General features: G+C 43.6%; 1 protein-coding gene across 1 annotated transcript in view; it reads left to right on the forward strand.

The window, feature by feature from the left end:
- The window catches only part of LOC147750721 (metabotropic glutamate receptor 8-like), a 2,581,536-nt gene that overhangs the window by 2,009,692 nt on the left and 547,394 nt on the right, over nucleotides 1-24,450 (forward strand). Inside the window, exon 8 of the mRNA XM_086967414.1 lies at nucleotides 18,558-18,694. Coding sequence (XP_086823540.1) covers nucleotides 18,558-18,694 — 137 coding nt within the window. The remainder of the gene's footprint in view (nucleotides 1-18,557; nucleotides 18,695-24,450) is intronic.

Here is a 24,450-nt window from a genome sequence, read left to right on the forward strand (position 1 = left end):
TGGTCGTCGACATTTCAACCCAAGAAATGCTCCTTTCGGTAGTCAAGGGCGGGTCTTAATCAGGACGGAACAGGGTGGGGAGTGGTTAGTGACAGCTTGTACGCCGACTTTATGACCGACGTCCTTGCTTCTAAAGACTCTCACCGCCTGGACCAAAATTGATTGCGCCACCAGATCCAGTTCCAGGATTCACTCTGGTCCTTTTAGGGCTGTCCCTTAACCACTCTCCACCCCTTTCTGTCCTGATGAAGACCCGCCCCTGACTACCGAAAGGAGCATTTCTTGGGTTGAAACATCGACGACCACATTAGGCTCAGATCGTCCAAAGCTCTGCCCAAAAGAAAGAATCATGAGCTGGCAGAAATATTGCATTTTCCTATATTATCTGGCCCGTTACCCACATGTACATAATTCACACCAACTTGTATAAATTGCACATCACTGAGCACTGAGCACCAATGCCACTTGGCCACCACTTATTTTCGTGTTTTTGACAGCCTTGATTATTTGTGTAGAATATGTGAATGATATCATTTGGATAAAACGTACGCATTAGACAACAATTTGAGTTATGTGCCTTATTGTTTGTAAAAATGTTTCATGCATCTAGGCATTTGGGATAAGTTTGTTATTACAAAATTGACATATGTGACACCTAATGTGCTAGTAGAAATAATCAGATACCAGACAGAACCATTTTTGTTTATTATGATATACCCAGGTTCTGAGGGACACAGGGCTACCCCATTTTTTTAGGACTACAGCACAAGTACATCAGAAAGCCTCCACTGTTTAGAGGAGATGCTCTGATGTACTTTTTCCCATAGTTTCCAGATTCATTTTCAACTCGTACTCATGCACTCTTCCCAAAAGGAAAACCCCTACATTGCATTTTTTTGTAATACCAAATACTTTACAGCAAATTAACACACTCCCTTCATATGCATTCACTGAGTGATGGCCCATTCTTTCAACTTGCAGTTTTAGCTTTCACTCCAGAACTTAGTGATATGCTAAGATGATTTCTTTCAGCACAATGGGGATTAATTTCTGGAACGTGGTCTTAAAATAGAATGGCTTGTGTTTATGCCCTAGCCTTTGTGGGTGGCCAACCCCCAGTGCACGTGGCTACATGGGTGCTGAAGGTGTGGGTGGAATGCCAGGATTTTGTCTATTCGCTGCATCTCACCCACCAATGTGTCCACTCCCTGCAACGACCAACTCCTGCAGCCTCTGGGCGTGTTCTAAAATGTTTGTTAGGATTCATTGATCCTTTCATATGAATTTTCATGTGGAGCAAATACTTCTTATCATACTAATCCCCAAATTCAGTTGTCAAAATCAGCCCTCAAAGACTCCATTTTCACTGGATAAGCTTATTTCAGAAAAGGGGAAGCACTGAAATGGCAGATGTGCTATGGGATCAAGCCCATGGCAAGCCCAATTGATGAACTCTGTTGTCGTTGGGTGCTGACGGTTCAAGGTAAAACCACCAGCTGAAGACCACCATTAGTTTCTAGTTGCAATAATGTCAGGCTTAGTTCTTTGCTTATTGATAAATACAGGTTAAGGGGTCAGGTCATGCTGGAAATGGGGGTTTCTAGTTGCAAAGGTTTGTACCTTTGTCCAATTAAAGACCCTTCTTCCTAGTCAGGGTAAGGGGGATACACTTCTAAAAGAACCCCTGCTCACCCCCCTTGGTAGCTTGGCATGATCAAAAAGGCTTACCTCAGAGGAAGTGTGTAAAGCATTTGTGCATATATACAGTAATATAGTGAAAACAATACAAATGGACAACACAGCAGTTTAGAAAAATAAGTTATCTTTATCTAAACCAAACAAGACCAAAACAACAAAAATCCACAATACAGTAATGAAAATATGACTTTCAAAAGGTAGAAACAGTTCTGGTCATAGCAAATTGGAGATGCAAGAGTTTCACAATCAAAAAGAGCCACAGGGAAGGTAATGCGTTGGTTCCTTAGGCGCAGGGAAGGTGATGCATTGGTTCCTTATTCCAGGGTAGGTGATGCGTCAGTTCCTTACTGCCACGCAGGGTAGGTGATGCGTCAGTTCCTTACTGAAAGGGAGGTGATGAGGCGGTTTCGTACTGTACAGGGAGGTGATGCGTCGGTTTGTTACTGCAGCCCCAGCATCCTTGTAGACTTGGCACCCTGGTGCAATGCCTGAGGATCAGGGATGCATTCGTTCTCGATGCGGCGTGGTGACTGCCGCTGTCCCGCGAAGCGTTGGTTCTTGCAGCTGAACAGCAGAGGCTGCATCAGATTCAGTGCAGTAATCTCGGCCGTCATAGATTGGTGCACTTGATGCATCATGCGACGATTTCTTGCACCGCTGGCAGGTGCTGCGTAATTTTTTTTTGCGGCACTATGATGATGTGTGGAAATTCGTAGGAAATAGGTGCTGATGTGGCGCTTTCCAGGTCCCAATAGCAGGAACAACCTCCAAAGGCGCAGAACAGCAACAGCCACCTTTTGGCAGGTCAGAACTCCCAGCATGGGAGTTCAGGGGAGCTGGAGGGTGAAGTCTTTGTATCCCTGAGACTTTAAAACAGCAGGTAAGCTCTACTTCAACCCCTTGGAGATCTTCCTCAAGCAGGGGACACAGCAAAGTCCTTGCCTTTCCTTGGCAGAAACAGCCACTGCAGGCCAACCCCAGACTGCACACAGCAAAGGGGCATTACTTCTCCTCACTTTCTTCAACTCTTCTCTTTGGCAAAGATCCACTTGAATTCCAGAAGTAATCTCCAAAGTTGTATCAATCCCAGAGACTTCCAAGAGGAGGCAAGCTCTACTTCAAGCCCTTGGAGGAAACTCTAACAGCAGGATGATGAAAGAAAAGTCCAGTGCTTTCCCTGCCCAAGACAGAAGCAATCATGGCAGGCCAACACCAACAGCACACAGCACAGGGGCTGTTCTTCTGCCTGGCAGGTTCCTTAGTTCAGCAGTAATCTAAAATTCAGGGATCTGGGCCCCACTTTCTATAGCACAAATTCCTTTGTTCTCTGGTGGCAGAGAAGCTCTTTGCCCAGCCAAAACCAGTTCTGACCTCTCTGGTGCAGCTGCCAGGCAGGAGGTGGAGGCAGCATTGTGTAAGGCAGACAGGACATATATTTAGGTGCAGGGGAATCTCCTCCCACCACTCTAATTGCAGACTGGGCCTATTCAGGTGCAAGTGAGAATTCCTCCCCCTACTCTGAATGTAGCCGAGGTCTATTCACCTCAGCCCGGACTCATTCAGGTTAAGGCAGGACACACATCAACACCCCCAGGGGCTGTCTGAGAGAATGCACCTCACCAGCCCCTGTCACTCCAAAGCTAGACAGTCAATACACAAACCAGCAGAGGCACACAGGACGGCTATGCAAGAAAACACCCACTTTCTAAAAGTGGTATTTTCAAGCACACAAAATAAAAATAATCTTTACTAAAAGGTGTATTTTTATATTCTGAGTTCAGGCATACTGAACTCCAACTTTCTATCTTGTACCAATGGGAAGTTATATTTATAAGATGTTATAAATAAACTCTCGTTCTATCCTATGGGCTAGATCACCTTTCAATACTGAAAAACTAAATTGGCAGTATTTCACTATCAGGATATGTCACACATATCAGGGCATGTCCTACCTTTCACATACACTGCACCCTGCCCACAGTGGTACCTTGGGCCTACCTTAGGGTTGACTCACATGTAAGAAAAAGGGAAGGTTAGCGCCTGGCAAGTGGGTGCACTTGCCAGGTCGACATGGCTGTACCAAACTGTGCACAGACACTACAGTGGCAGGTCGGAGTTACATTTACAGGCTTCTCAGGTGGGTGGGACAATCAGTGCTGCGGGCACACTAGCAGCATTTGATTTACAGGCCCTGGGCACACACAGTGCACTGTAATAGGGACTAACCAGTAAATCAAATATGCCAATCATGGAATCACCAATTCATAAACACAATTTAGAGGGAGAGCATATGCACTTTAGCACTGATCAGCAGTGCTAAAGTGCCCAGAGTCATAAAACGAACAAGTACAGGGTCCAAATCAAGAGGCCAAAAAACAAAAAGTCTGGGGATAAACCCGCTGGACATGCAAGGTCTAACAGGTCCCAATTGACTACTAAGTCTAAAATGACCACTTTCTCTTAGATATGAAATCTTAGGTGCCCAGATATAAAAACTCACACTTGTGCCTGTGAGAGAAGTGAGTGCTACATTTTAATTAAGCTTAGACGGACACTCATTGAGATCCAGACAGAAATGATAATTACATTTTAAAAGTTTTATATAATGTACCAATTACATTAATGTGCAAAAAGTTAAACATGGGCAAGAGCCTCAGTTTCAGAATGTTCACTCTCCAATCGTGCCTGGTAATGAGATAAACATATTTTTAAAAATGTTTTATGTCCTGTGAAAAAGAAATAATTGCACACTTGAAATACCTATATCCCCAACAATTAGGCCTAGATTTACAAAAAAGACATGTAACGCAGCAAGACAACTTGCTGTGCTGCGTGACAGGGAGAGAGAAGGAATGCACCATATCCAATAAAATGTGGCACATTCCTGCTCTCTCTCTGTGCTGGCGTAGTGAGTGCAGTCTAGTGCCAATGCAGGCAGGTAACCTTGCATCATGTGCAAAGGGACCTGTGTTACAGACAGGATCGTTTTTGTGCAAGAAAGGACACCTTCCTGCACAAAAGCAATCCTCCAAGGCATTTTTGCCTTTTAATGTGTGCTTCAGAATTCAGGACATGTAGAAAGAGGATCTAACGAGGAGAATTACCCATATTTCTACTTGTTACTAAGCGAAGCAGAGTCTTGCAAGCTGGCTTTTCGTGGCTTAGTAAATCTGACTTAAGGGCTTGCGTTGTCTTGTGTTATCTTGTGTGACGAAAGAGCAACACAAGCCCTTAGTAAATCTGGGCCTTAGTATTGATTTATTTGCAATTTTCTCTATTTCTCTGGGCATCACTCTGTGTTGCACCAATTTGTCAATTAGCTAGGACATTTGTTAAATGCACCCACGAATAGTGTTTCATGTAAGAATTCATTAATTAGGAATTTAGGTGAATTTTGTAAGATCATCAGCATAGACTGCTAATTTCCAACTCAATCTGGTTAGTGTGATGAAGAACCAGAGAAGCATGAAAAATGCCTACAGTAAGTTTGCCCTTCACAGCAGTAGGACTGTAGAGTGCATGTATTCTTTTTAGGCATCTTCGACCAATCCCATTTTTTTCTCCTGATAGAATTTGGAAGGTCAGATGTTGGGGGAAAATGTGAGGTAGAAAGAAAACTATGAAGATTTTGGTTCAATACTGATTGAATCCACGTTATGCCTCAGTTTTTTCTCCAAACTTGAAATAGGAGAATATAAGTGGCACCTGGTAAGGATCTCACATCGGGGTATTGTTATTTACAGTGTGTGGTGATTTCTATCAACTACCTTGAGGGATTCATAATTAAGGCCTATGTGTCCACACGTCCCATTTTGGAAACATGCAAATGCAGGCCGAGACCAATGGAACTTGTACTAAAAGCTGTCACTTAATAGGAAGCAGACATTTAACATGTACCCAGGTGGACCTTTAATAAATGGCATAGATAGTCTGAAAAACCTTTTTGTGCTCCAACTTGTGGGCAAACAGTTCTAGCGAATCATATAATATATTACAGTCAATTGTGCCTATATTACGTTTTTATTCATTGTTCTAAATAGACATACTTAAGGTGCAAACTAATTGCGCCCAAAACAATATTATCCTTTCTGGATCAAGTATTGCTACACAGGCAAGAATTACATTAGCAATTGTAAATTATGCAAATTTCATTTCGGGCTGAATTTCGATCACTTTTTCCCACGTTCAGTCACAGGAACCAGCCTCCATTTCCAATCTATCGTATTTAATAGCTGCATTCTTTCGGGAAATATCAAATAGATTTTCTCCTCAAGAAGCCAGTCGTGCAACATTCATCCCTGTCGATCATCGGTGCTTTGACCCACCACAATGCGCATCAGGAGTAAATAATTTATGCCGCAACGATCTGTGAGGTTGTTTTTACTTAGGGTGATCTTACCATTTGATCCTACCTAAGTAGCTTTTATGCAGTGTATTCAATCTCTGTGTGATCTAATGCAGTGTTTAATGTCTTTACTGTGATTTTGTTGTTGTTGTGCAACTGCTGACAGTTATGGTGTTTACAGCATTTACTGCACCTTATATAGTTGGCTTTATACTTCGAAATATATGCAATTAATTTTGGTTCTAACAAAACAATGATATGGCACAGTTTGCCTTCCTATTCCACAATATCTAATGGAAATATTACATTAGGTATTGACTTTCTTTTTAACCCCTTCGATGCTGATGACGAGCTCAGCTCGTCATCAGCCACGGTGGGCGTGTGCGGATGACGAGCTGAGCTCGTCATCTAACGCGGCTTTTAGAAAAAAGCCGCGTAGCCGAAAAATAACCGCCGCAGCGATGCGGTTAACTCAATACTTAGGGCATTATTTAGAGTTTGGCATATTGAAAAATTTAGCACAAAGGTAGCAGATGTCCTGTCCTCTGTAATAAAAATTACATTATAGGCTATGGCGCTTGTGATACGGCAGAAGAGCTTTCCATTGCGTTTTACAGAGAATTCTAGCTGATGAACTCTGACTATGGGCCAGATTCCGAATTTGGTAGTGTGGGAGCGGGCTGCCACACCAGCGCCCGCTCCCACACTACCACAGTCGACTGCCGCTTCCCAGATTACGAGTTTTCTCGTGGTCTGGCGGGCAGTGCTTTGGCAGTCCTGCAGCAGTGCAGTTCTAATGCTCATAAGTGAGCCTTTGAATTGCAGCACCAAGGGAGTGCCAAAGCAAGTTCCTGCATGGCATGGACTTTGCAGTTCATGCCTGCAGGAAGTGGGATGCATGCACACAGTGGTAGAACAAAATGTAGGGCCCCGTTACTTTCCTGAGGGCCATAACTTTGATGGGAGGATCACTGCCATGAAAAGTGCAGAGGTCAAGAAAGTCGTTATATGTTTGACAGTCCGACCGCCGAAGTTGCAATACAGTGGTTGGACAGCAGAAGCAGTAGTAGCCGCCATGCCGCTGCGGGTTTGATGGTCCTGTAAATAATATGAAAGGAAATTAAAATCCAACACCTTAAATGGGATAGCTGAATTCTCCACCACACCTTCTCACAGATATAATAAGGCTTTGGCCGACAATGACCACACTTTATCCTAAGTAAGGATTTGTGTGCCTTGGATCAACAGCCCTGTGTGGAACAAAACTTGCTCTGTATGAAAATACTCTACGCTAGTTTGAAACAAAAGTTACTACTATCAATTAGAAAAACGTAAATGCAGAGCGCTAGGTGGCCAAATTACATATTTTAGGGAATTCAAACAGGTATTGAATACTACTTTAGATTTACACATATTACACCCATAATGGCCCCTGTCTAGGCAAAGCGACATACCATAGAAAGTCACCAAAGAAAAGGTTAAATCTCAAATAAACATAAGTTTAAAAAAAGAAAAAGAATTCCAACTCAGACCAAGAAAAAAACAATAAAATAGGCTCACTGATAAATACGTTCGATAGCACCTAGATCGCCCGTCAATGTAAGTGGTCGAATTAGTGATGAACGCTACTCTACTCGACAAGCCAGTCCCTCAACTTGTTTTTAGATTAGGTTCACTTGGGTAAGGTGAACAGAACCATTATGCAACATAAAGAAAATGATTCGCTCCAGTGCAGGAAGATGATACGAATTAAGAGTTGGTTCGTTTTCTGCTATACTCCTGAGGCACAGCCGGGAGACTTTGTTTTAAAAAACTGTATTTTGCACATTAACTGTTTTTCGCTGCTATTTTAAAATGTTCGTATTACTTGGGAACTGAGGGTGTTGCTACTTGGATAGGTGGACTGACCGGTGACGGTAGTATAGAGGAGGCACTGCCGGTCACGGTCTTTACATTGCAGGCATTACGGGACCGCCATCTTGGGGATCTCGGGAGGCAGCGCTCTAGTTCTGGCCCGGAAACCCATAAAGAGCCATGTAGCAAGCGCAAAGTTTCTGCTATACTCCTGAGGCACAGCCGGGAGACTTTGTTTTAAAAAACTGTATTTTGCACATTAACTGTTTTTTGCTGCTATTTTAAAATTTTAGTATTACTTGGGAACTGAGGGTGTTGCTACTTGGATAGGCGGACTGACCGGTGACGGTAGTATAGAGGAGGCACTGCCGGTCACGGTCTTTTTATTGCAGGCATTACGGGAACGCCATCTTGGAGATCTCGGGAGGCAGCACTCTAGTTGCTGGCCCGGAAACCCATAAAGAGCCACGGCGCAAGCGCGAAGTTTCTGCTATACTCCTGAGGCACAGCCGGGGGACTTTGTTTTAAAAAACGGTATTTTGCACATTAACTGTTTTTTGCTGCTATTTTAAAATGTTAGTACTTCTTGGGAACTGAGGGTGTTGCTACTTGGATAGGTGGACTGACCGGTGATGGTAGTATAGAGGAGGCACTGCCGGTCACAGTCTTTTCATTTGCAGGCATTACGGGACCGCCATCTTGGGGATCTCAGGAGGCAGCCCTCTAGTTGCTGGCCCGGAAACTCATAAAAGAACTATGGCACAAGCGCGCAGCGGGCGCGCTGATGGCGTGCCAAATGCAAACCCGTCTGCGCCTGGCCCGCGCCGAGCGCCAGGACCCCTGCCAGTTTACCTTCAGGTAACCCACCGATATTAACATACTCAAGAAGTAAGTTAGTTCAGCTAAATACTTTGGGCACGAATTCAGAGCGTCCATGCCTCTCCTCAGATGGAGCACCGGAAAACGCGACCATTTGTCCTCAATGTAATATTAGTCTCCCTGCGCCTTTATTCAGTAAAATAAACGGAGGGCTATTGGAGGAGGCATGTGCTCTGAGGAATAGTACACAGGTATTAAAAGGGCTCATGCTTAACGCTTGGTCAATAGTTAAGCATAGTACCGAATGCGCCACTCTGATAGAAGACCTGGGAGTGAAAGTGACATTTATTACTGAAGCCTGGATGGACGCAGCCTCAGGACCAGATATGGTAGAGGCCTCGCCCCCAGGTTTTCTTTGGCACACAGTGAATAGGCAGGGCAAGAAAGGAGGGGGGCTTGTAGTTATATATCACGATTCTATTAATGCTACATTTAAAATGATTTCAAGTGGGGCCTTCTCCCTCTCTCTTCCACATCAGGAGAATTTTAGAGGTATCTTGGTATACAGGCCCCCAGGCCCTAAGCAGCCTTTTATTGATGTAGTTAGTAATCTTATGGAGGAAGTCATAAGTGATCGATCTTTTACCATAATGGGTGATTTAACTTTCATTTGGAGGCTACTGCAGACTAGGATACTTTGGAGTTTTTAGAATTTATGAATGGGTTGGACCTAATGCAGCTAGTCATAGGGGCTACCCATACGGCTGGGCATACGCTGGATGGGATCTTCTCAAACTATATACATGTTTCGGTCTTAGGGGTGCGACCGGTAGCATGGTCAGACCTGCGGCCATACTATTCAAGATCGCCTACCCGGACAGTCAGATGCATGATAAGGTTGTAACAAAGCCTAGACACATACGAGCGTGGAACAGTATTGAAGGTAAAGATCAGTCAGACCTCTTGGAGCCTAATCTGCCCTCTTTAGTTTGGGAGGTGGAAGATGCCACAACTAGATTTAATGCCTGGGTCACTGACGAATGTGATAAACTTGCTTCCAAAATAAACTTTTTATCCTAGAAGGACCCACCCCTCCGCCCCTTGGTACACGCCCAATCTAAAAACTCAGAAATGTATCTGTAAACATTATTATTATTATATTTCTTATATATAGCTCCAGAATCGACCCCCGAAGGGGTATCTCCGCGCTTGCCTTGGGAACCCGTCCTGGTTTTTCCCTGTGAGATAGCCCCTACAGGGTATCCCCAAGGTGAAAGCCAGGCATCCCGCCGCGGGGGGCCGTTGTGGAGATTAAGCAAGCTTAATGCCCAGAGTTGCAGAGTGTGAACCCATGATTAGGTCAGGCACCGAAGCGAGAATTATCAAGTCCGTGGACATTTGAGCTCAACACCCTGCCGTGTCGGGAATCGAACCCTGGTCCCGGGTCTGACCTCTGCTTCATGGTCTACCTGCTCTAACCAGTGAGCCACACTTCTCCATTCTGAGCGGGAATGGAGGAAGGGGTACAAGGTTGTGGACAAAATTAAAGATAAAGAAAGCATTCGGGTCTATAAGCAACTACTGTTCACGACGAAACAAGAATACTTTGCTAACCAAATCAAACTAGTTGAAAATTCAGCGAAAGAATTATTTAAAATTGTCTGTAAATTGGCAAATCCACAAACACCACAAGTGGTGGAGAGCCAGGAACTATGCGATAAGATCGCCAGTTTCTTTCTGGATAAAGTGGAGGAAATGTTCTCAACTTTTAATAGAGCTAATAGTAGCACCCCACCTGAATCTTGCATCGATAAAAAGACTGCTTCCCAAACTCAGAACTCTTTGACAGAATTCCCTTTGTTAACTAATACAGATACTGTCAAACTTTGGCAAAACATGAAATCAGGATCTCCTTACGACCCTTATCCGATTAAAATAGATAAACTGGCCCCACTAACCTTTGCTGCAGCTCTTACCCCTCTTTTCAATTCAATATTGGAAGCAGGCAGGATCCCTATTAGTTGAAAAACTGCCTGTTTGGTTCTTCTCTTCTAAAAAAATCTAACCTTGATCCCAAAGAGGTTCATCATTTTAGACCGATCTCCCGCCTCCCATTTCCGACCAAAATGCTGGAAAAATGGATTAATAGTCACCTGAGTAGATACCTTCAAGATGCTGAGGTACGTGACTGTACCCAATATGGCTTTCAGGAGGGTCATAGCACAGAAACTGCCCTCCTAAAGTCCACTGATGAGATCAGGAAAACTTTGGACCAGGGCGGCAGAGCAGCAATGATCATGCTGGACTTCTCCGCAGTGTTTGACACGGTCCACCATGTTCTTTTGATGGACCATTTGTCAGCCTGCGGAGTACAGAACACCGCCTGGAAGGTTTTAATGTATTTTCTCTCCGATCGTCAGCAGATAGTGGCCCTAGGTGATTTTTGCTCCCCTCCTTTCCAACTACCATGTGGGGTGCCACAGGGGTCATCATTAAGCCCCACCTTATTCACATCTACGTGTCGTACCTGGCTCCATTGATTAGAACCTTTGGTTTCCATCTTACCTCCTATGCAGATGATACGCAGATAGTGGTATCACTTCCCTCAGGATCTGAAAGGACATTAAGCCACAAGCTACATGAATGTATGGAGCTGTCGGCTCCTGGATGTCCAGTAATTGCCTTAAATTAAATTCAGGCTAAACTGAAGTTATCCTATTTGGGCATGATCTTAACCTGTGGACCCCTGAATGTTGGCCTGACTCCATGGGGCCCCTTCCATCACCTTCTATGCAAGTGAAGAACCTGGAAGTGTACCTATATGACAAATTGGACATGAAAAGGCAAGTTAACGCCATTGTGTCATCTACTATGTTCACTCTCAGGACCACCAAGAAAATTCTTCCTTTTTTGCCTAAGGAGAGTCGGCAGACGGTGGTCACAGCATTGATTATGTCGCGACTGGACTATTGCAACAGCCTCTATTTAAACATGCAAGAGAGTCTGCTGCGTAGACTCCAGATGTTGCAGAACACCGCTGCTAGCCCGATATCTGCCATACCAAAGTTTTCTCCGATCTCTAATGAAATCCGCAGACTTCATTGGCTGCTAGTAAGGCAACAAGTGTATTTTAAATCCCTATGTCTTGTTTTTAAATCACTTCATAATCAAGGACCATGCTACCTGCAGGATCAATTCCAATGGTACATGCCTTCCAGGCCGCTACGTTCATCGGCTCAAAAATTAGTGAAAGTCCCTCATGTAAAAAAAGCCCGTTGGGGTGGGAGAAGCTTTGTGGTAGGTGCCGCAAAGATGTGGAACCAGCTTCCCTTTTCCCTGAGGAACAGTTCAGGAGAATGCTTAAAACTTGGTTGTTCTAGTCTCCCCCTCAATCTCTCCCCTCTCCGGGACAGCAGGTAGCGCCAGGACACCCAAGGGTAACAGAAGCGCTTAATAAAACAATTAACATAACATAACATAATATAACATAACAAAATACAGTCAGTTTTAACCCCTTAAGCGCTGCGCCCGTCCAGCGGCCGACGGCACCACTACCTCGGGAGTGCTGCCGTTGGCCGTTCCAACTGCACCTGCGCAATGGAACGTTCAGCACTGGAGCTGGACGTTCCAAAGCAGCTAAGGTGTTAAGTACAATTGAATCTTTAGACCTGCCAATTCATTTTAAAAATATTACTACAAAACGGCAGCAATTTCCGTCGTCTGCTGAGCTACGTGCCTCCCTTCAGCCTGAACTAAAGGGCCCACTGTCTTCCGGTGGCCACAGAGAGAGAGTGAAAACCCCACACTGGCAGCAGCTCTCGGGTCCCATTTAGTCAGGGGGAAACAAGGCTGTCCCCCTACACCGAGAAAAACCAAAGGGGATGATGGACGGAGCGTTGACAATACAAACACTCACCCCTAGCCAACTGATCTGGGTTTAATCCATCACAATTCTTTAGCTCGCTCTGCCACCCCAGTTCAGACATGTCCATATGCAAATCAGTCTTGACCCTGTGCCTCATGGGAATAGTCCAGCCCGAACTGCCAAGCCATGTCTTCCCTGGACCGGAATCAAGCTTCCCAGGACCGGTTTCTGGCATTACAGCCTCCACCGCACAGGTCGATCGCTGGCCCGCCCATAACAAGGGGTGCCCTGCTCTGAGAAGGACTCATACAGCAAAGACAGTGACACAGATGAAGGAGGCGCCCTGCTCGCCCCTCCTAAACAAGAAAAAAAGAAGCAGAGCAGACCTCGTTGCAGGTTTTAATACTCTGCAGAACGGAACTCTGGCACCAACATCACGTTGCTAAAAGATGGCCTAGCGTTTGTCGCACGTTTCTCTCTCCCTTGTGTCCCTCTGCCTAATCTGTGCTGTCATGTTGAGGGGGGTGCTTGCCTGCTGTTCATGGCGCCCTTCTGCGCGCCGCCACACAGCTCGCCCCTGCCCGAGGCCGGCCCTTGGACATGGGCAGAATCGCCTCGCGTTATTAGCGAGTGACGACAGACACGCGCTCAAACAAAAACAAAAAACTCTGGGTCTGAAGTGCGATTTTTTTCTGAAACTAATCAAGATGCAAATTAAGAGTGAGCGAAAATGAAAAGAAAAAAACTGGCAAATGGACTAAACATGTGTTAACATGTTCCATGACACCGCTTCCTTGTAATCTTGTAAAAACGTGTTATCTAATCCTTGCCAATTTTAGCCTAACGGCGTCCAATTAATTACACTGTGCAGTAGCCCTGTTCATGCACAGATAAGCAATTAAGCATCCGCAGCAGGACGTGTCTGTCGTTCCCAGAGAGTTCACCTGTGAGGGGGGGTTCTACGGCGGCCGATGAGTACAAAGCGTTAGAACGCCTCAGTGCTCACTGAAGGATTCAGCATCGGTGCACTATCGATTGTTGCTTTTTGCTACAGACAGGATCAGGTGAAAAAGAAAACCTGTGATAAATCAGACCTTTAAGGGCTCAGCGCTGCCTCTCAGGCAATCAATGTTTTTTTGTAGCCTTTCCTTTGTGAGTTCGGCTCCTTGAGGAGGCTGGGAAAGAAGGAACGCTGTATTGAACCATCTGCCGCGTGCACTTCTAACACAATAATAACAGCTCAGAAAAGAAATGATTGTGTAATATTCTCGCTCTCTGATAACAATAATGATCAAAACGAACCGAGGTGAGAAGGTGAACTAGAAGGATGTGTGTGTGTGGTTCTTTTTCGACGTCTTCACGTCCTTGCTAGTGGCACTTGAGGTAAAAACATCCCGGTTAGAAGACATTGTTTCACACAGCGCGCGCTTGTTGAAACGAATGATTATTCGATTTTCTTGAACTTTGTAGAAAACCACCATCCAACTGTACAGAAAACAAGTACTCTTCAAGTTGTGGTAAATTTGTTAAAAAATTGAGTGTAGGGACTCTCTTCAGGAGGGGGTTTGCACCTGCCCATTTCTCTTGTTACCGCCGCCTAACACAAAACCGACTATAGCCATGAAAGTGGGGAGAGGATGTAGCCTAATGACCAGAGCTGCCAATTTAGGAACAGGGGAACAGGTTCGAGTCTCGGCGTTCAGCTTAACAGCATGTGATTCTTTGCAAATCACTTAATCTCCACTGCCTACCATAAGTAAATGTGTTCTTGACTGGTGTTCATGAAAAGTGCTGCGTTGATGAAGTGACGCGAAACCCCGGGCTCAAATTAAGCACGCGAGATATATGCTGCAGCTAAGAGTCCGTGGCAAACATCGCAGACTACGGATTTGTCTAGTGCACATGTCTAGTCTATTCCTGTAATACTTGAGCTTGAATTGTGGGAAGTAGCTGCCTGTAATTTAAAATATTGAATTTTGTAGGACATAGTGCCTTGGTAATTACTTTTGTCCTGATCATAAAAAAGCAGTAAATCTGAACCCATAGATTTATGTTTGTTTTGCGAGTGCAAATTACTGCTTTTGATATTGACTATTATCCCAAGTGTAAACCTCTAAGGCTGCTCTGGGGGTTGTGAGTGAGTCCAATAAAATGAAGGGGGCTAGTAAAGACAGCACTAGACGTGGAGGGATGTTACAGCAAGTCTTGTCTAGACTATCTCTGAGTTTTGGGACAGATATTTAACTTGACTCTCCTGAAGTCCACTACCCAAGACCATTAGTAGGAAGTTTAAACAAGTCAGCTGCATATGAATAGAAAAAGCACCTTTGTTGCGGTTTGCGATACATGCCACTGCATAGCACTTAACAAAATACATCTAAAAAAGGGTGATAATATTTCAGCAATGGCAACACGCACTGCTCCTTTCTCCGTGTAGGGAATGACGCATTTGTATGCATACTTTTGGGGTATATTTGAAAACAACCTTTTAAGAGTGTAAAATAACTTTTAGATTCACAAGTATTGGTTTCCCTCTTGTAAAAGGATTATGTGGTGACCTTTTGCTATTTTATGCATTCTCCCCACTGTCTTGATGCTCTTAGCTGCTCAGCCAGTGAGTGAGGTCATTGGATGCTTGGAATGTTTAGAGTGTTTGTGTGGATAAGTGTGCAGTTGGATTGAGAAGGGCTGAGCAGCAGGATGCTGCTCCTGGTGGGGCTTTACATGATCTACCGGTAACCTGATCAGGGCCGGACTGGGAACCAGAACCGGCCCTGGCAAAGTGCTCGGCCGGCCCCCCTCCCCCCTCCGGGAGGAGAGGGGAGGTGGGAGAGGTGCGACCGCGCTCTGTGACAGGACCGGTTTTCGGCCGTTTTTGTTACAGGGCCGTTTTTGCAGCATAACGGCCCATGTAACAAAAACGGCCAGAGCAGCCCAAAACCGGCCCCCAACCATGCTGCCCACCGGGGAATTGCCCGGTGCCCTCAACGGCCAGTCCGGGCCTGAACCTGATCTAAACCTAATAAACCTACTCCTTTTGTAACCTGCAAGACACAATCCTTGATTGTATCACTGGCGACTAGAGGAAAAGAAACTCCGCATAAGGAACTGGAAATTAAGAAAAAAACTAGAGAAACTAAGAAGAAACTAGAGGAACTGAAGAAGAAACTAAGTGGATTACAAAGGAAAAGAGTTTGAAGCCTGTATTGAAAAATTATGCCTGGTAGTCTCACCAGTGTCTATGTACATCAGACAGCCGGCAGCCCATGGCATTTTAACCCGTAGGCTGCGGGGCTAATTCCCCCGCTGTGGTGGGGTGCGGGGGGCGCGCACAGCGCTCCGGTGCTCGTGACTGTTGATATGCAGAAGGAGGAAAGTGGGTTGAGTGACATTTTTGTGAAGTGTGGTTTTTGACCATACTGCCTAAGGGGTTTAGGATGGAGGGACAGTGTGTTAAGCCCAGTGGGTATTACCACCATTCCTATGGGTTAGGATGATGGAGCAGTTTTTAGCCTAGTGTTAAGGGGATATGGTTTTTTCACCCCTGTGCAGTAAGGGGCAGGTGAAATGCTGGCCCTGTTTAGGTGTATGGTGATGGGGTATGTGGTAACCCCTTAATGCAGTAAAGTGTGGAGGAAGCCCAGGTCAAGTTTCAGTGTTGTGTTACGGAGGGTAACGGGCTAGTGCTATTAAAGTATATGTGTTATGAGGTAAACGGGTAGTTGTGTTCAATTTCTGGGTTATCCTCACTCTTACATTGTGAATTTGTGGGAAAGAATTGATTGCCTTTGTATTTTACCATCTTGCATTCCAGTTGAGCATTTATTACAGTTATTGCAGAAAGTGTTGTTTGCGATTTTCTGTTTTCTTTGGTGGGATGATATTTATGAATTTGTTAGACATTTTGTGGGAGGATGTGTTGCCATCCTTGTTCCTGCTGAATTTCTTGTTGTTTCATATTGGGGATATGGGTTGTGGCCTCTTGCTATCTTATGCATTCTCTCCATAGTCTTGATGTTCCCTTAGGCTCAGAAAGTGAGTGAGGTCATTGGATGGTTGGAATGTTGTGATTGTGTGTGCTTGGATGAGGGGTAAATTGGATTGAGAAGGGCTGAGAAGCATGATCCTGCTCCTGGTGGGGTATAACCTGATCTAAACCAAATAAACACTCCTTTTGTAATCTAAAAGACTACATCATTGATTGTAACAGATTACTCATTCAAATATTTTCATTTGAGTACATCTGCTCACAGGAGAGGAAGCCCACAGAAAACTCATGCATCAAAGTTCTCCAGACGCACAGAGCTAAAATTGAGGTCATGGGTTCAATGATTCTTTTATTTTCTTGTAGTTATGTATGCCCCTTGCCAACACGTGTTTCATCTCAGGCTGCTCCTGTTACAACAGGCTTAACATCTACAACAAAGCCATAGTCCAATGAAGGAGGAGTATCTGTAATAAATAAAGAGTCCGTAACCTGGGTCAGGTGACCCCAGACATGCCATGTGTGTATGGGGAATATGTGGTGTGATTTCATTGGTTAGTGCGTTTGTATCTAAATATGTCACCATACATGCTTGATTGAAACAATATTAAAGTAAACAATATTAAATACAACAATGTTTTAAAAACAAAAACAGTAGACATAAAAACGATATAGTTACAATCAATAGTTTGTACCTGGATATTTTTGTAGTGACAATATGTTTGACGCAATATTCATGTTACACAATATTTTAAATTTGATATGTGTCATTCACGAAAATGCCACTGCGCAAATGCAATTACATTCATCTCTGCTTTACAAGATTGGTGGTCTGACAACTGGACCGCAATTGTAGTAGTCGGGAAAACACCGTCACGCCTGCTGTTTCTGACTGCATTATTCTGTGTTGAACGCCAGGCTGTGTGCCGGTGATGGTTTTGCTGCTGTGGCATTCTTCAGCTCACAAAGTGAGCCTGAAGGCAAACCTGCCTCACTGCAGTGCCTACACTCTTGTGCATGCACTGTAACTATGCACCATGTTGTGCATGGCACACAGTGCACACACAACAGTGCAGGCATAGGGGTGCACAATGTGTGCCCAAAGCCACAATGCCCAACGAGCAAAAACGCATGGGGGCCCTATTGGAGGCCCCTTTCCTGCCTTTCCAGCGGGAACCCCACAATGAAAAGGCTGTCAAAAAGTCAACTCGTAATATGCACGGCAGTGCCGGCCTGAGCACTTCCGCCATTGTAGCCAGCTTCCCTGACCGCAGAGGGACACCGGATCCCGGCACTGGGGGCAGGCTTGTAGCGGTCCGACTGCTATACTTGTATTGGGCAGTCGGACCACCGAGGTTGCGGCAGTCAGACCGCCACTGCACGGACAGTGGTCTCAGGACCACTTTACTCATGATAAGACTCTATGTAAAACTGTGCATACAGAAGGGACTCTGCATGGTCACATGAAGAATTTACAAAAGTTTTACAAAAATATGAATAAGAAACGTTTCAAGTGTGACCTGTGAGAACTTTGTTGCGCTCACTTTTACAGAAACAGACCACAGACTAAATGTAAGCATATTGAACATACCCAAAGAGATTTGCTCATTTTCATGTAAATTAATCTTTCCGCTTAACAATTACTAGCTTGTAGTAGCCCCGAATTTTAGCCATAAAGTGGCCATTTTCCAGAAGTGTCACATCAGTGCTGCATTTTAGACATAACCGAGCCATTTTTGCACAAGAACCATTGCTTCCAGGATTGAGAGATGTCTTTGAGATCTTCTGACTGCTTCATAAAATCTTATATTTTATTAAAAAAGTATATTGTTCTTGCAGGAAGGCAACATCTCGTAGCATTCTTCCAGCTACTTTTATGAGGTTAAAACATCGCACCTTATTTTTCCTTTCTCTCCAGAGCTCACAGTGAACTCAATCTCAGCCTGGTGCCACATCCACCTTCTAGTAATGCTGCTTTTCTCTGTTTGCAGGGAGTGCGGGCACGCCTGTCGTTTACAATGAAAATGGAGATGCTCCTGGGCGCTACGACATTTATCAGTACCAGATGAACAACAAAACTGCTGAATATAAAGTGATTGGCCACTGGACGAATCAGCTTCATCTAAATGTAAGGGATATGTTTTATTTGCTATCAAAAGAGACTTGTTTTCCTAGTTGGTTCTTTGAGAGATTATTTGTTGGGTGATTTTTGCTTTGTGATGTTTGGTCCTATTTTACCAGTTTGAATTCTTCTCATTAGTATAACTCTCTTAAAATTTACTGAACTGTCTGTAAGGTAATAAGTTTGCTGTGCCTGTCCTATCCAAGGTAATGTGCTTCCTTACTGACGTAGATGCAATATGAATTGGAGTCTCAAAAATAGAAAATCAGCTATAATATTGACACAGATCAACTTATATTGTTAAATTGCCCTCCGCACCCTTCCGCCTCCTTTCCTTCCTTCCCTTTAACTTTACTCACCCTTGACCCTATATCTCTTCACTCCATCTCTGGAAAGTTTCACTTTTCTTTTATAAATGCATCCCCTTTTCTTTTAAGAAAAAATTGGCTGCTTTAAAAAAAAAAAAACTTTATTTAAAAAGCAGTGCCAGACATGGTGGTCTGCAGACCCCAGCAGGCCACCATCCCTGGGATTGCTAGCCATTCCCAATGGGGTCGCAAATTACGCTTGCCTCATGAATATTAATGAAGCATGTAATTTCCTACCCCATTGGGAATCGCAAACAGTGTCTGAGAAACTGTTGTACATTTACTTTTGCGAGTTGCAACTTTCTAGAATTGACTTTTTGAAAGCATTTTAAATATTACTCTAAAAACTAAGAACCACTAACTATCTGCCTACCCATTAGCCTTCATCAAGGCTAACTTCTCTATCTTCATCTTCAACAACAGGAAAATTATAATGCAGGCCTACGTGGAAAGCCCTGATAAAATGTGATTTACTCTTTATAAATATGAGAGATACTGCAGTATAACAACCTAAGTCAGTTATAATTCAGGGTCCAACTTGCCTATTGGGCAATCAGGAAGTGCCCAATGAGCTGGTCTAAACCATCATTGTGTGGACCGTTTTTTAGCATCTTCTGGGCCTGTTTTATAGCTAAGTGGGACAGGTTTTGTTATTGTTTATTTCCCTAATATTAATAAAATCACAAATGCCTGCAGTCTCCCATAATTTCCAAAATACTCATATACATTATGTCTTAGCACATTCAAAATTGGACTGATTTGAAAATGCGGGCAACTGTTTTAGCTAACGAGGGCCACTTTTGGTTTGATGCCTGGGCCCATGTTTTGTCCCAGTCCGAAACCACTCAAATCCCCTATCTCCACGACTCCTTCCTCTGATACTGAGGAACACTTTCTTAATTTGACTCATCCACACTTCCCAGCTTTTTTTTTTGCAGTATTTCTAGCGACCCAAAAGTATCCGAGCGGTTTGTCATGAGTACCAGTTGCATTACAGATGGACACATTCATTTTTACGCACAGGGAGATTTAGTGAATCGCTCAGAATAACAGGATGTTTGAGCCTCCCACCAGACTCGAGCCTCGTTCCCCAGCTTTAAAGTCAGCCTCTCTAGCTGTTAAGCCACATCCTCTCAATAAACTTTCTATAAACCGTTTCTGAATTCCCTCTCACCTACCAAACCTTCACCTCATTAGCTGAATCACCTCTCATTTTCATGAATTATCCCCCCACTCTCATGCCGCTAACAGAGAATGTTCCCATTTTCCCTCTATGATATCTTCATGCTTATTTCTCCCCTTGAATATCAACGTGCCCACTTGTTTCTCCTTTCTACCTGCCTATGAGAAGACCCAATGAGAAAAAAACATGGGCATGAAGTTTACAGACTTTTTCCAACTTTGCAGAAAAAATTAAAGGCAAATAAAGTGCATAATATTTTTACTTGATCTTTAAGTGCGTGGTCTTCCTTATTTTTAGAATATCTTTTGTCCTTCTAAGATTTAGGCCCTGCTTTAGATTTCGGCAGACGGGTTACTCGGTCACAATGGTGACATTTATCCCATCCGCTACAATATAAATCCAGTTATATCCTATGGGATTTATATTTCCGCAGACGGGATATACATCACCATTGTGACGGAGTAACCTGTCTGCCGAAATATAAATCAAGCCCTTAGTTTTTTAGATTGTTTTGCAAATGTTTGTCTAGGCCAGTCTGCATTTTGAGTATTTTTGAGCACAATGTATACTGTTCACGTAATCAACAGATTTCTTATTTTAGTTTGGATTCGAGGCTTAAATCTATTGTCTCTGGCTCAACACACTGCAGTTCACTAGCAATTGGTTTTGTTCACACCTGTTCCCCTTCTGAGCTAAAGCTTTCTCAGAACAAAAAGCTTTCTGTCGGTCATTTCCTTCAGTCCCAGCAATTACCTATCAAGGGAAGTTTGCCTCAGATCAACTCCCTGTTTAGATCAGGTCTGCCAACCTGTTGCTGTCTTCTGTCACAACAATTGGCCACTAGCCAAAACTGGGTTTCAGTGTTGGCAATTGGTTTCTAAAGGAAGCCGCCACTTTTACCTCCTCAAAAGTACTACAAGTTTCGAGCAAACTGCAGCGGGACAACAACTCCTATAGAAGAGAAAGGCAAGGACATATTAGAGATGTGTTTTACTTCGACCCTAGAGGGGCCTGAGGAAGTTGGTTTTAGGAGGATATGTGAGAGGGAGAGTAACCTAGATAAGGCCATGTTCTACCGTTTTGTAAAATTGAGGAATAACATATTATGAGCTTACTTTTGCAATAAGTGAACTTGTGGTACCATAAACTGGATCATTGTGTTGAAAAACTGAAATTGCAAAAGGAATTCGGAGTCCTCAATCACCACTGGGTAACCTTATATAAACTGATATCATTACTGTTTAGCAGAGGGTTGCTTGAAACTGAGAAGACAAAAGAAAATTGACTGTTGTAAGAATTCTAATCTACCAAAGTAGAAATCCTAATTTTATTACTACCAAATACCTTTTGTGAATACTGAAAATCATAAAGTTCGGATTTTATCACAGTTTAGTTGTAGTAAAGTTATGAATCCTAACTTTACTACTAATAAATGCCTTTTGTGAATACCGAAAATCGTAAAGTTAGGATTTTGTCTCAGATTACTTTTATGAATTGAGCACATGGTCGCTAAAATGGCTTTTCTCTATGAGAGCTCAGCCACAAAGTTTTGCAAGACTGAAGCCTGTCTTACCCTTAGTCTAACATTCTGATTTCCTACAACATTGATACCACTGCCTTTCCACAACGCAGACCTTTACTAGCTTGAACGTTCTGAATGGTGAAATGCCTACTCTAAAGACAATAACATGCCACTCGCAGGTGGTGTGTGCCTGGAAATCAGTGCCAATCACAGATGGACACAGAGAGTTTCACAACTACGCACCCATGCTTAGGAACACATTTACGGGTTCAGATTTATGATTCCTGTATGAAATGTATTGTTATTTGGGGTGAGTGGTTGTCTAACATAAGGAATAAATAACACTACTTGCCAATGCAAACCCCAAATCACCATATTAGCCTGAGGTCAACCCCCATTAGCTATGACACAGATCAGACATGCTTAACATAGGGCAATGTGTACAGTATACACATTATCAAAACATTAATAACGTCAAAGCACCAAACAATAAAACTCCCACTCCAATTTAGAAAAATAGAGTAGAATTCAATAAACAAAATAATACCAATTGACACTAATACACTAAGCTGAACCTGATTTTATGATTTTTGTGCATTTTTAAGTGAAATGAGTCCAACAAAAACAGTAAGTGCTAGTGGTAGTCTTTAGTTTTGGCAGACTGGTAACTTAGATAAACTATGAGGCCAACTTTGATGGACACTAATTGGGCCAGACCTGTCAAGGCTTTTTCCTTAAGACTTGGTATGCAAAATGGAGGAAAAAGTCTTCGAGCAGGGCAAGGCAGCAGGCTAAATCCAGCAAAGTTGGTGTGAAGTATGATATCTGTTGGATGTGGTCCTGCTGAAGTCATTGGTTTAGCCGGAAAAAGCTCTGAGTGAGAGGCATTTGAATTTCCACCTGATGAGACCCAACTGTCAGCCTGGTATTTTCTCTTTGGGACTTAGGGCCTGATTTAGATCCTGAAAGTCAGATTACTCCATCACAACAGTGATGGATATCCCGTCCGCTGATATATAAATCGGATAGGATATAATGGGATTTATATTTTAGGAGACAATATATCTGTCACCGTTGTGATAGAGTAACTCGTCCACTGATATCTAAATCAGACCCTCGGTTTTTTAAATGTAGGTCCTTTTCTTCCAGTCAGGCAAGGTAGCAGGTTGTATCTCTGAAGAGCACCTTGAGGTTAGATAGTCAGATACCTTTACGCTAAAGGTCTGCTGAGACAGATTTGTTATGGTGGAAAAGCTCCAAGTGTGACAAACCTGTTTCTTTATAGCGGTGTAGTTGAGCTTTCACTGGATCAGCTCTAGTGGTTGGCCCTGGTACTCCGGAGTCTGGAAGTCAGAATTTTTCAAAGACACATACCTTTCAGGGATGCACTAATTTTTCCTCAGCTCTTTTACCTAAGACTTCAGTAGAGGCTCTTAGAACTTTAGGGTTTGATCCAGCAAAGGCCTTGAGCAGGGTCCAGTGCAGACCTGCTGTGACAGGTCAACTGGGAATTCAGGACACAGTGTTTAAATATTTGTGTCCCTGAGGCCACATAAGAAGCCAGTACACTGAGCCTTGGAGTCCATTTCTTTGTCCTGGATAGAAAAAGGGGCAGATTCAGTCCTTCAGGACTCCTCTCAGGTTACCACAAGCAGAGTGCAGTCCTTTTCTGATCTTGCGTATCTCAAGGAAGTGTTCTAAAGAAGGTTCCTTGATCTGCCTTATTTAAGGTAGGCACTATCCAGTGGGTGGATGCCTCTGGATCCCCCCTAACTAATGAAGGTAAAATTCCCAAGTGTAATCCTGCCCAATGTCTTTTCAACAATTGTTGTTTACACTACTATAAACAATTCCACGGGGGACCTTATGCCTAAAATCCGAGATGGGGGAAGCCTTTCTCCCTTGTGCAGAGCGTTTGTGTCTACCTACAGAGGAGGCCAGGCAAATGAGCAATCTCCTGTGTTCAATTCAAGCTGGTTTGGAGCAGCTTCCATTCCACTGGGTTTGGGGTTAGCTTGGATAGTGTATGCTTTGGGAACAACAACTTGCAATCCTTCAGGTCTCTCATTACATTTGCTAGTGAAAGGCTAGGCCTCACCTTGGTCCCTTTCAGGTTAGTGAAGCTCCTAGGCCCATTCGAACTGTCCTTCCTTCAAGTGAAGACAAATACCACCCCACACCCAGGCTCTCTCTGCTGTGGAAACAGATTTTACACTTCATTTTCAGGGATGCACTAATTGGCCATGTGTCTTAGGCTAATGCTATATAGGCTAATGGTCTTAGCCAAGAGTAGTTTAACTTCCTAAAAGTTAATTTACCCACGTATTTAATGAAAATCTGACTTCATCAAGTAATTTGATATATGAAAAATAGACTCCGAGTGAACTTTCTAACACTTTCCTGTCAAAAGTTACAATGTAAAGTTTACGATCTGTACTTTGACATTTTGCAGGATCCAGCAATACCCCAGTCATTAGAAGTACCTTTTTAGGGCTAGTCACTAGAGGAATATGCCAACTTTAATTTCACACATGCTCCACTTTTAAATATCAAGCCATCTACCTTGTGGGCAGCAAGTTGGACTTACAGATGAGCCATGAATATTTAAAACCGGGTTTCCCACCTGTGTGTGTTATTTTAACAAGTTTGACAGCATGTTTTTAGACTTTTTCAGTCAGGCTGCACAGGT

Source organism: Lissotriton vulgaris, chromosome 1_1 (assembly GCF_964263255.1).
Source record: "Lissotriton vulgaris chromosome 1_1, aLisVul1.2, whole genome shotgun sequence".
In the NCBI taxonomy this organism is placed as follows: Eukaryota; Metazoa; Chordata; class Amphibia; order Caudata; family Salamandridae; genus Lissotriton; species Lissotriton vulgaris.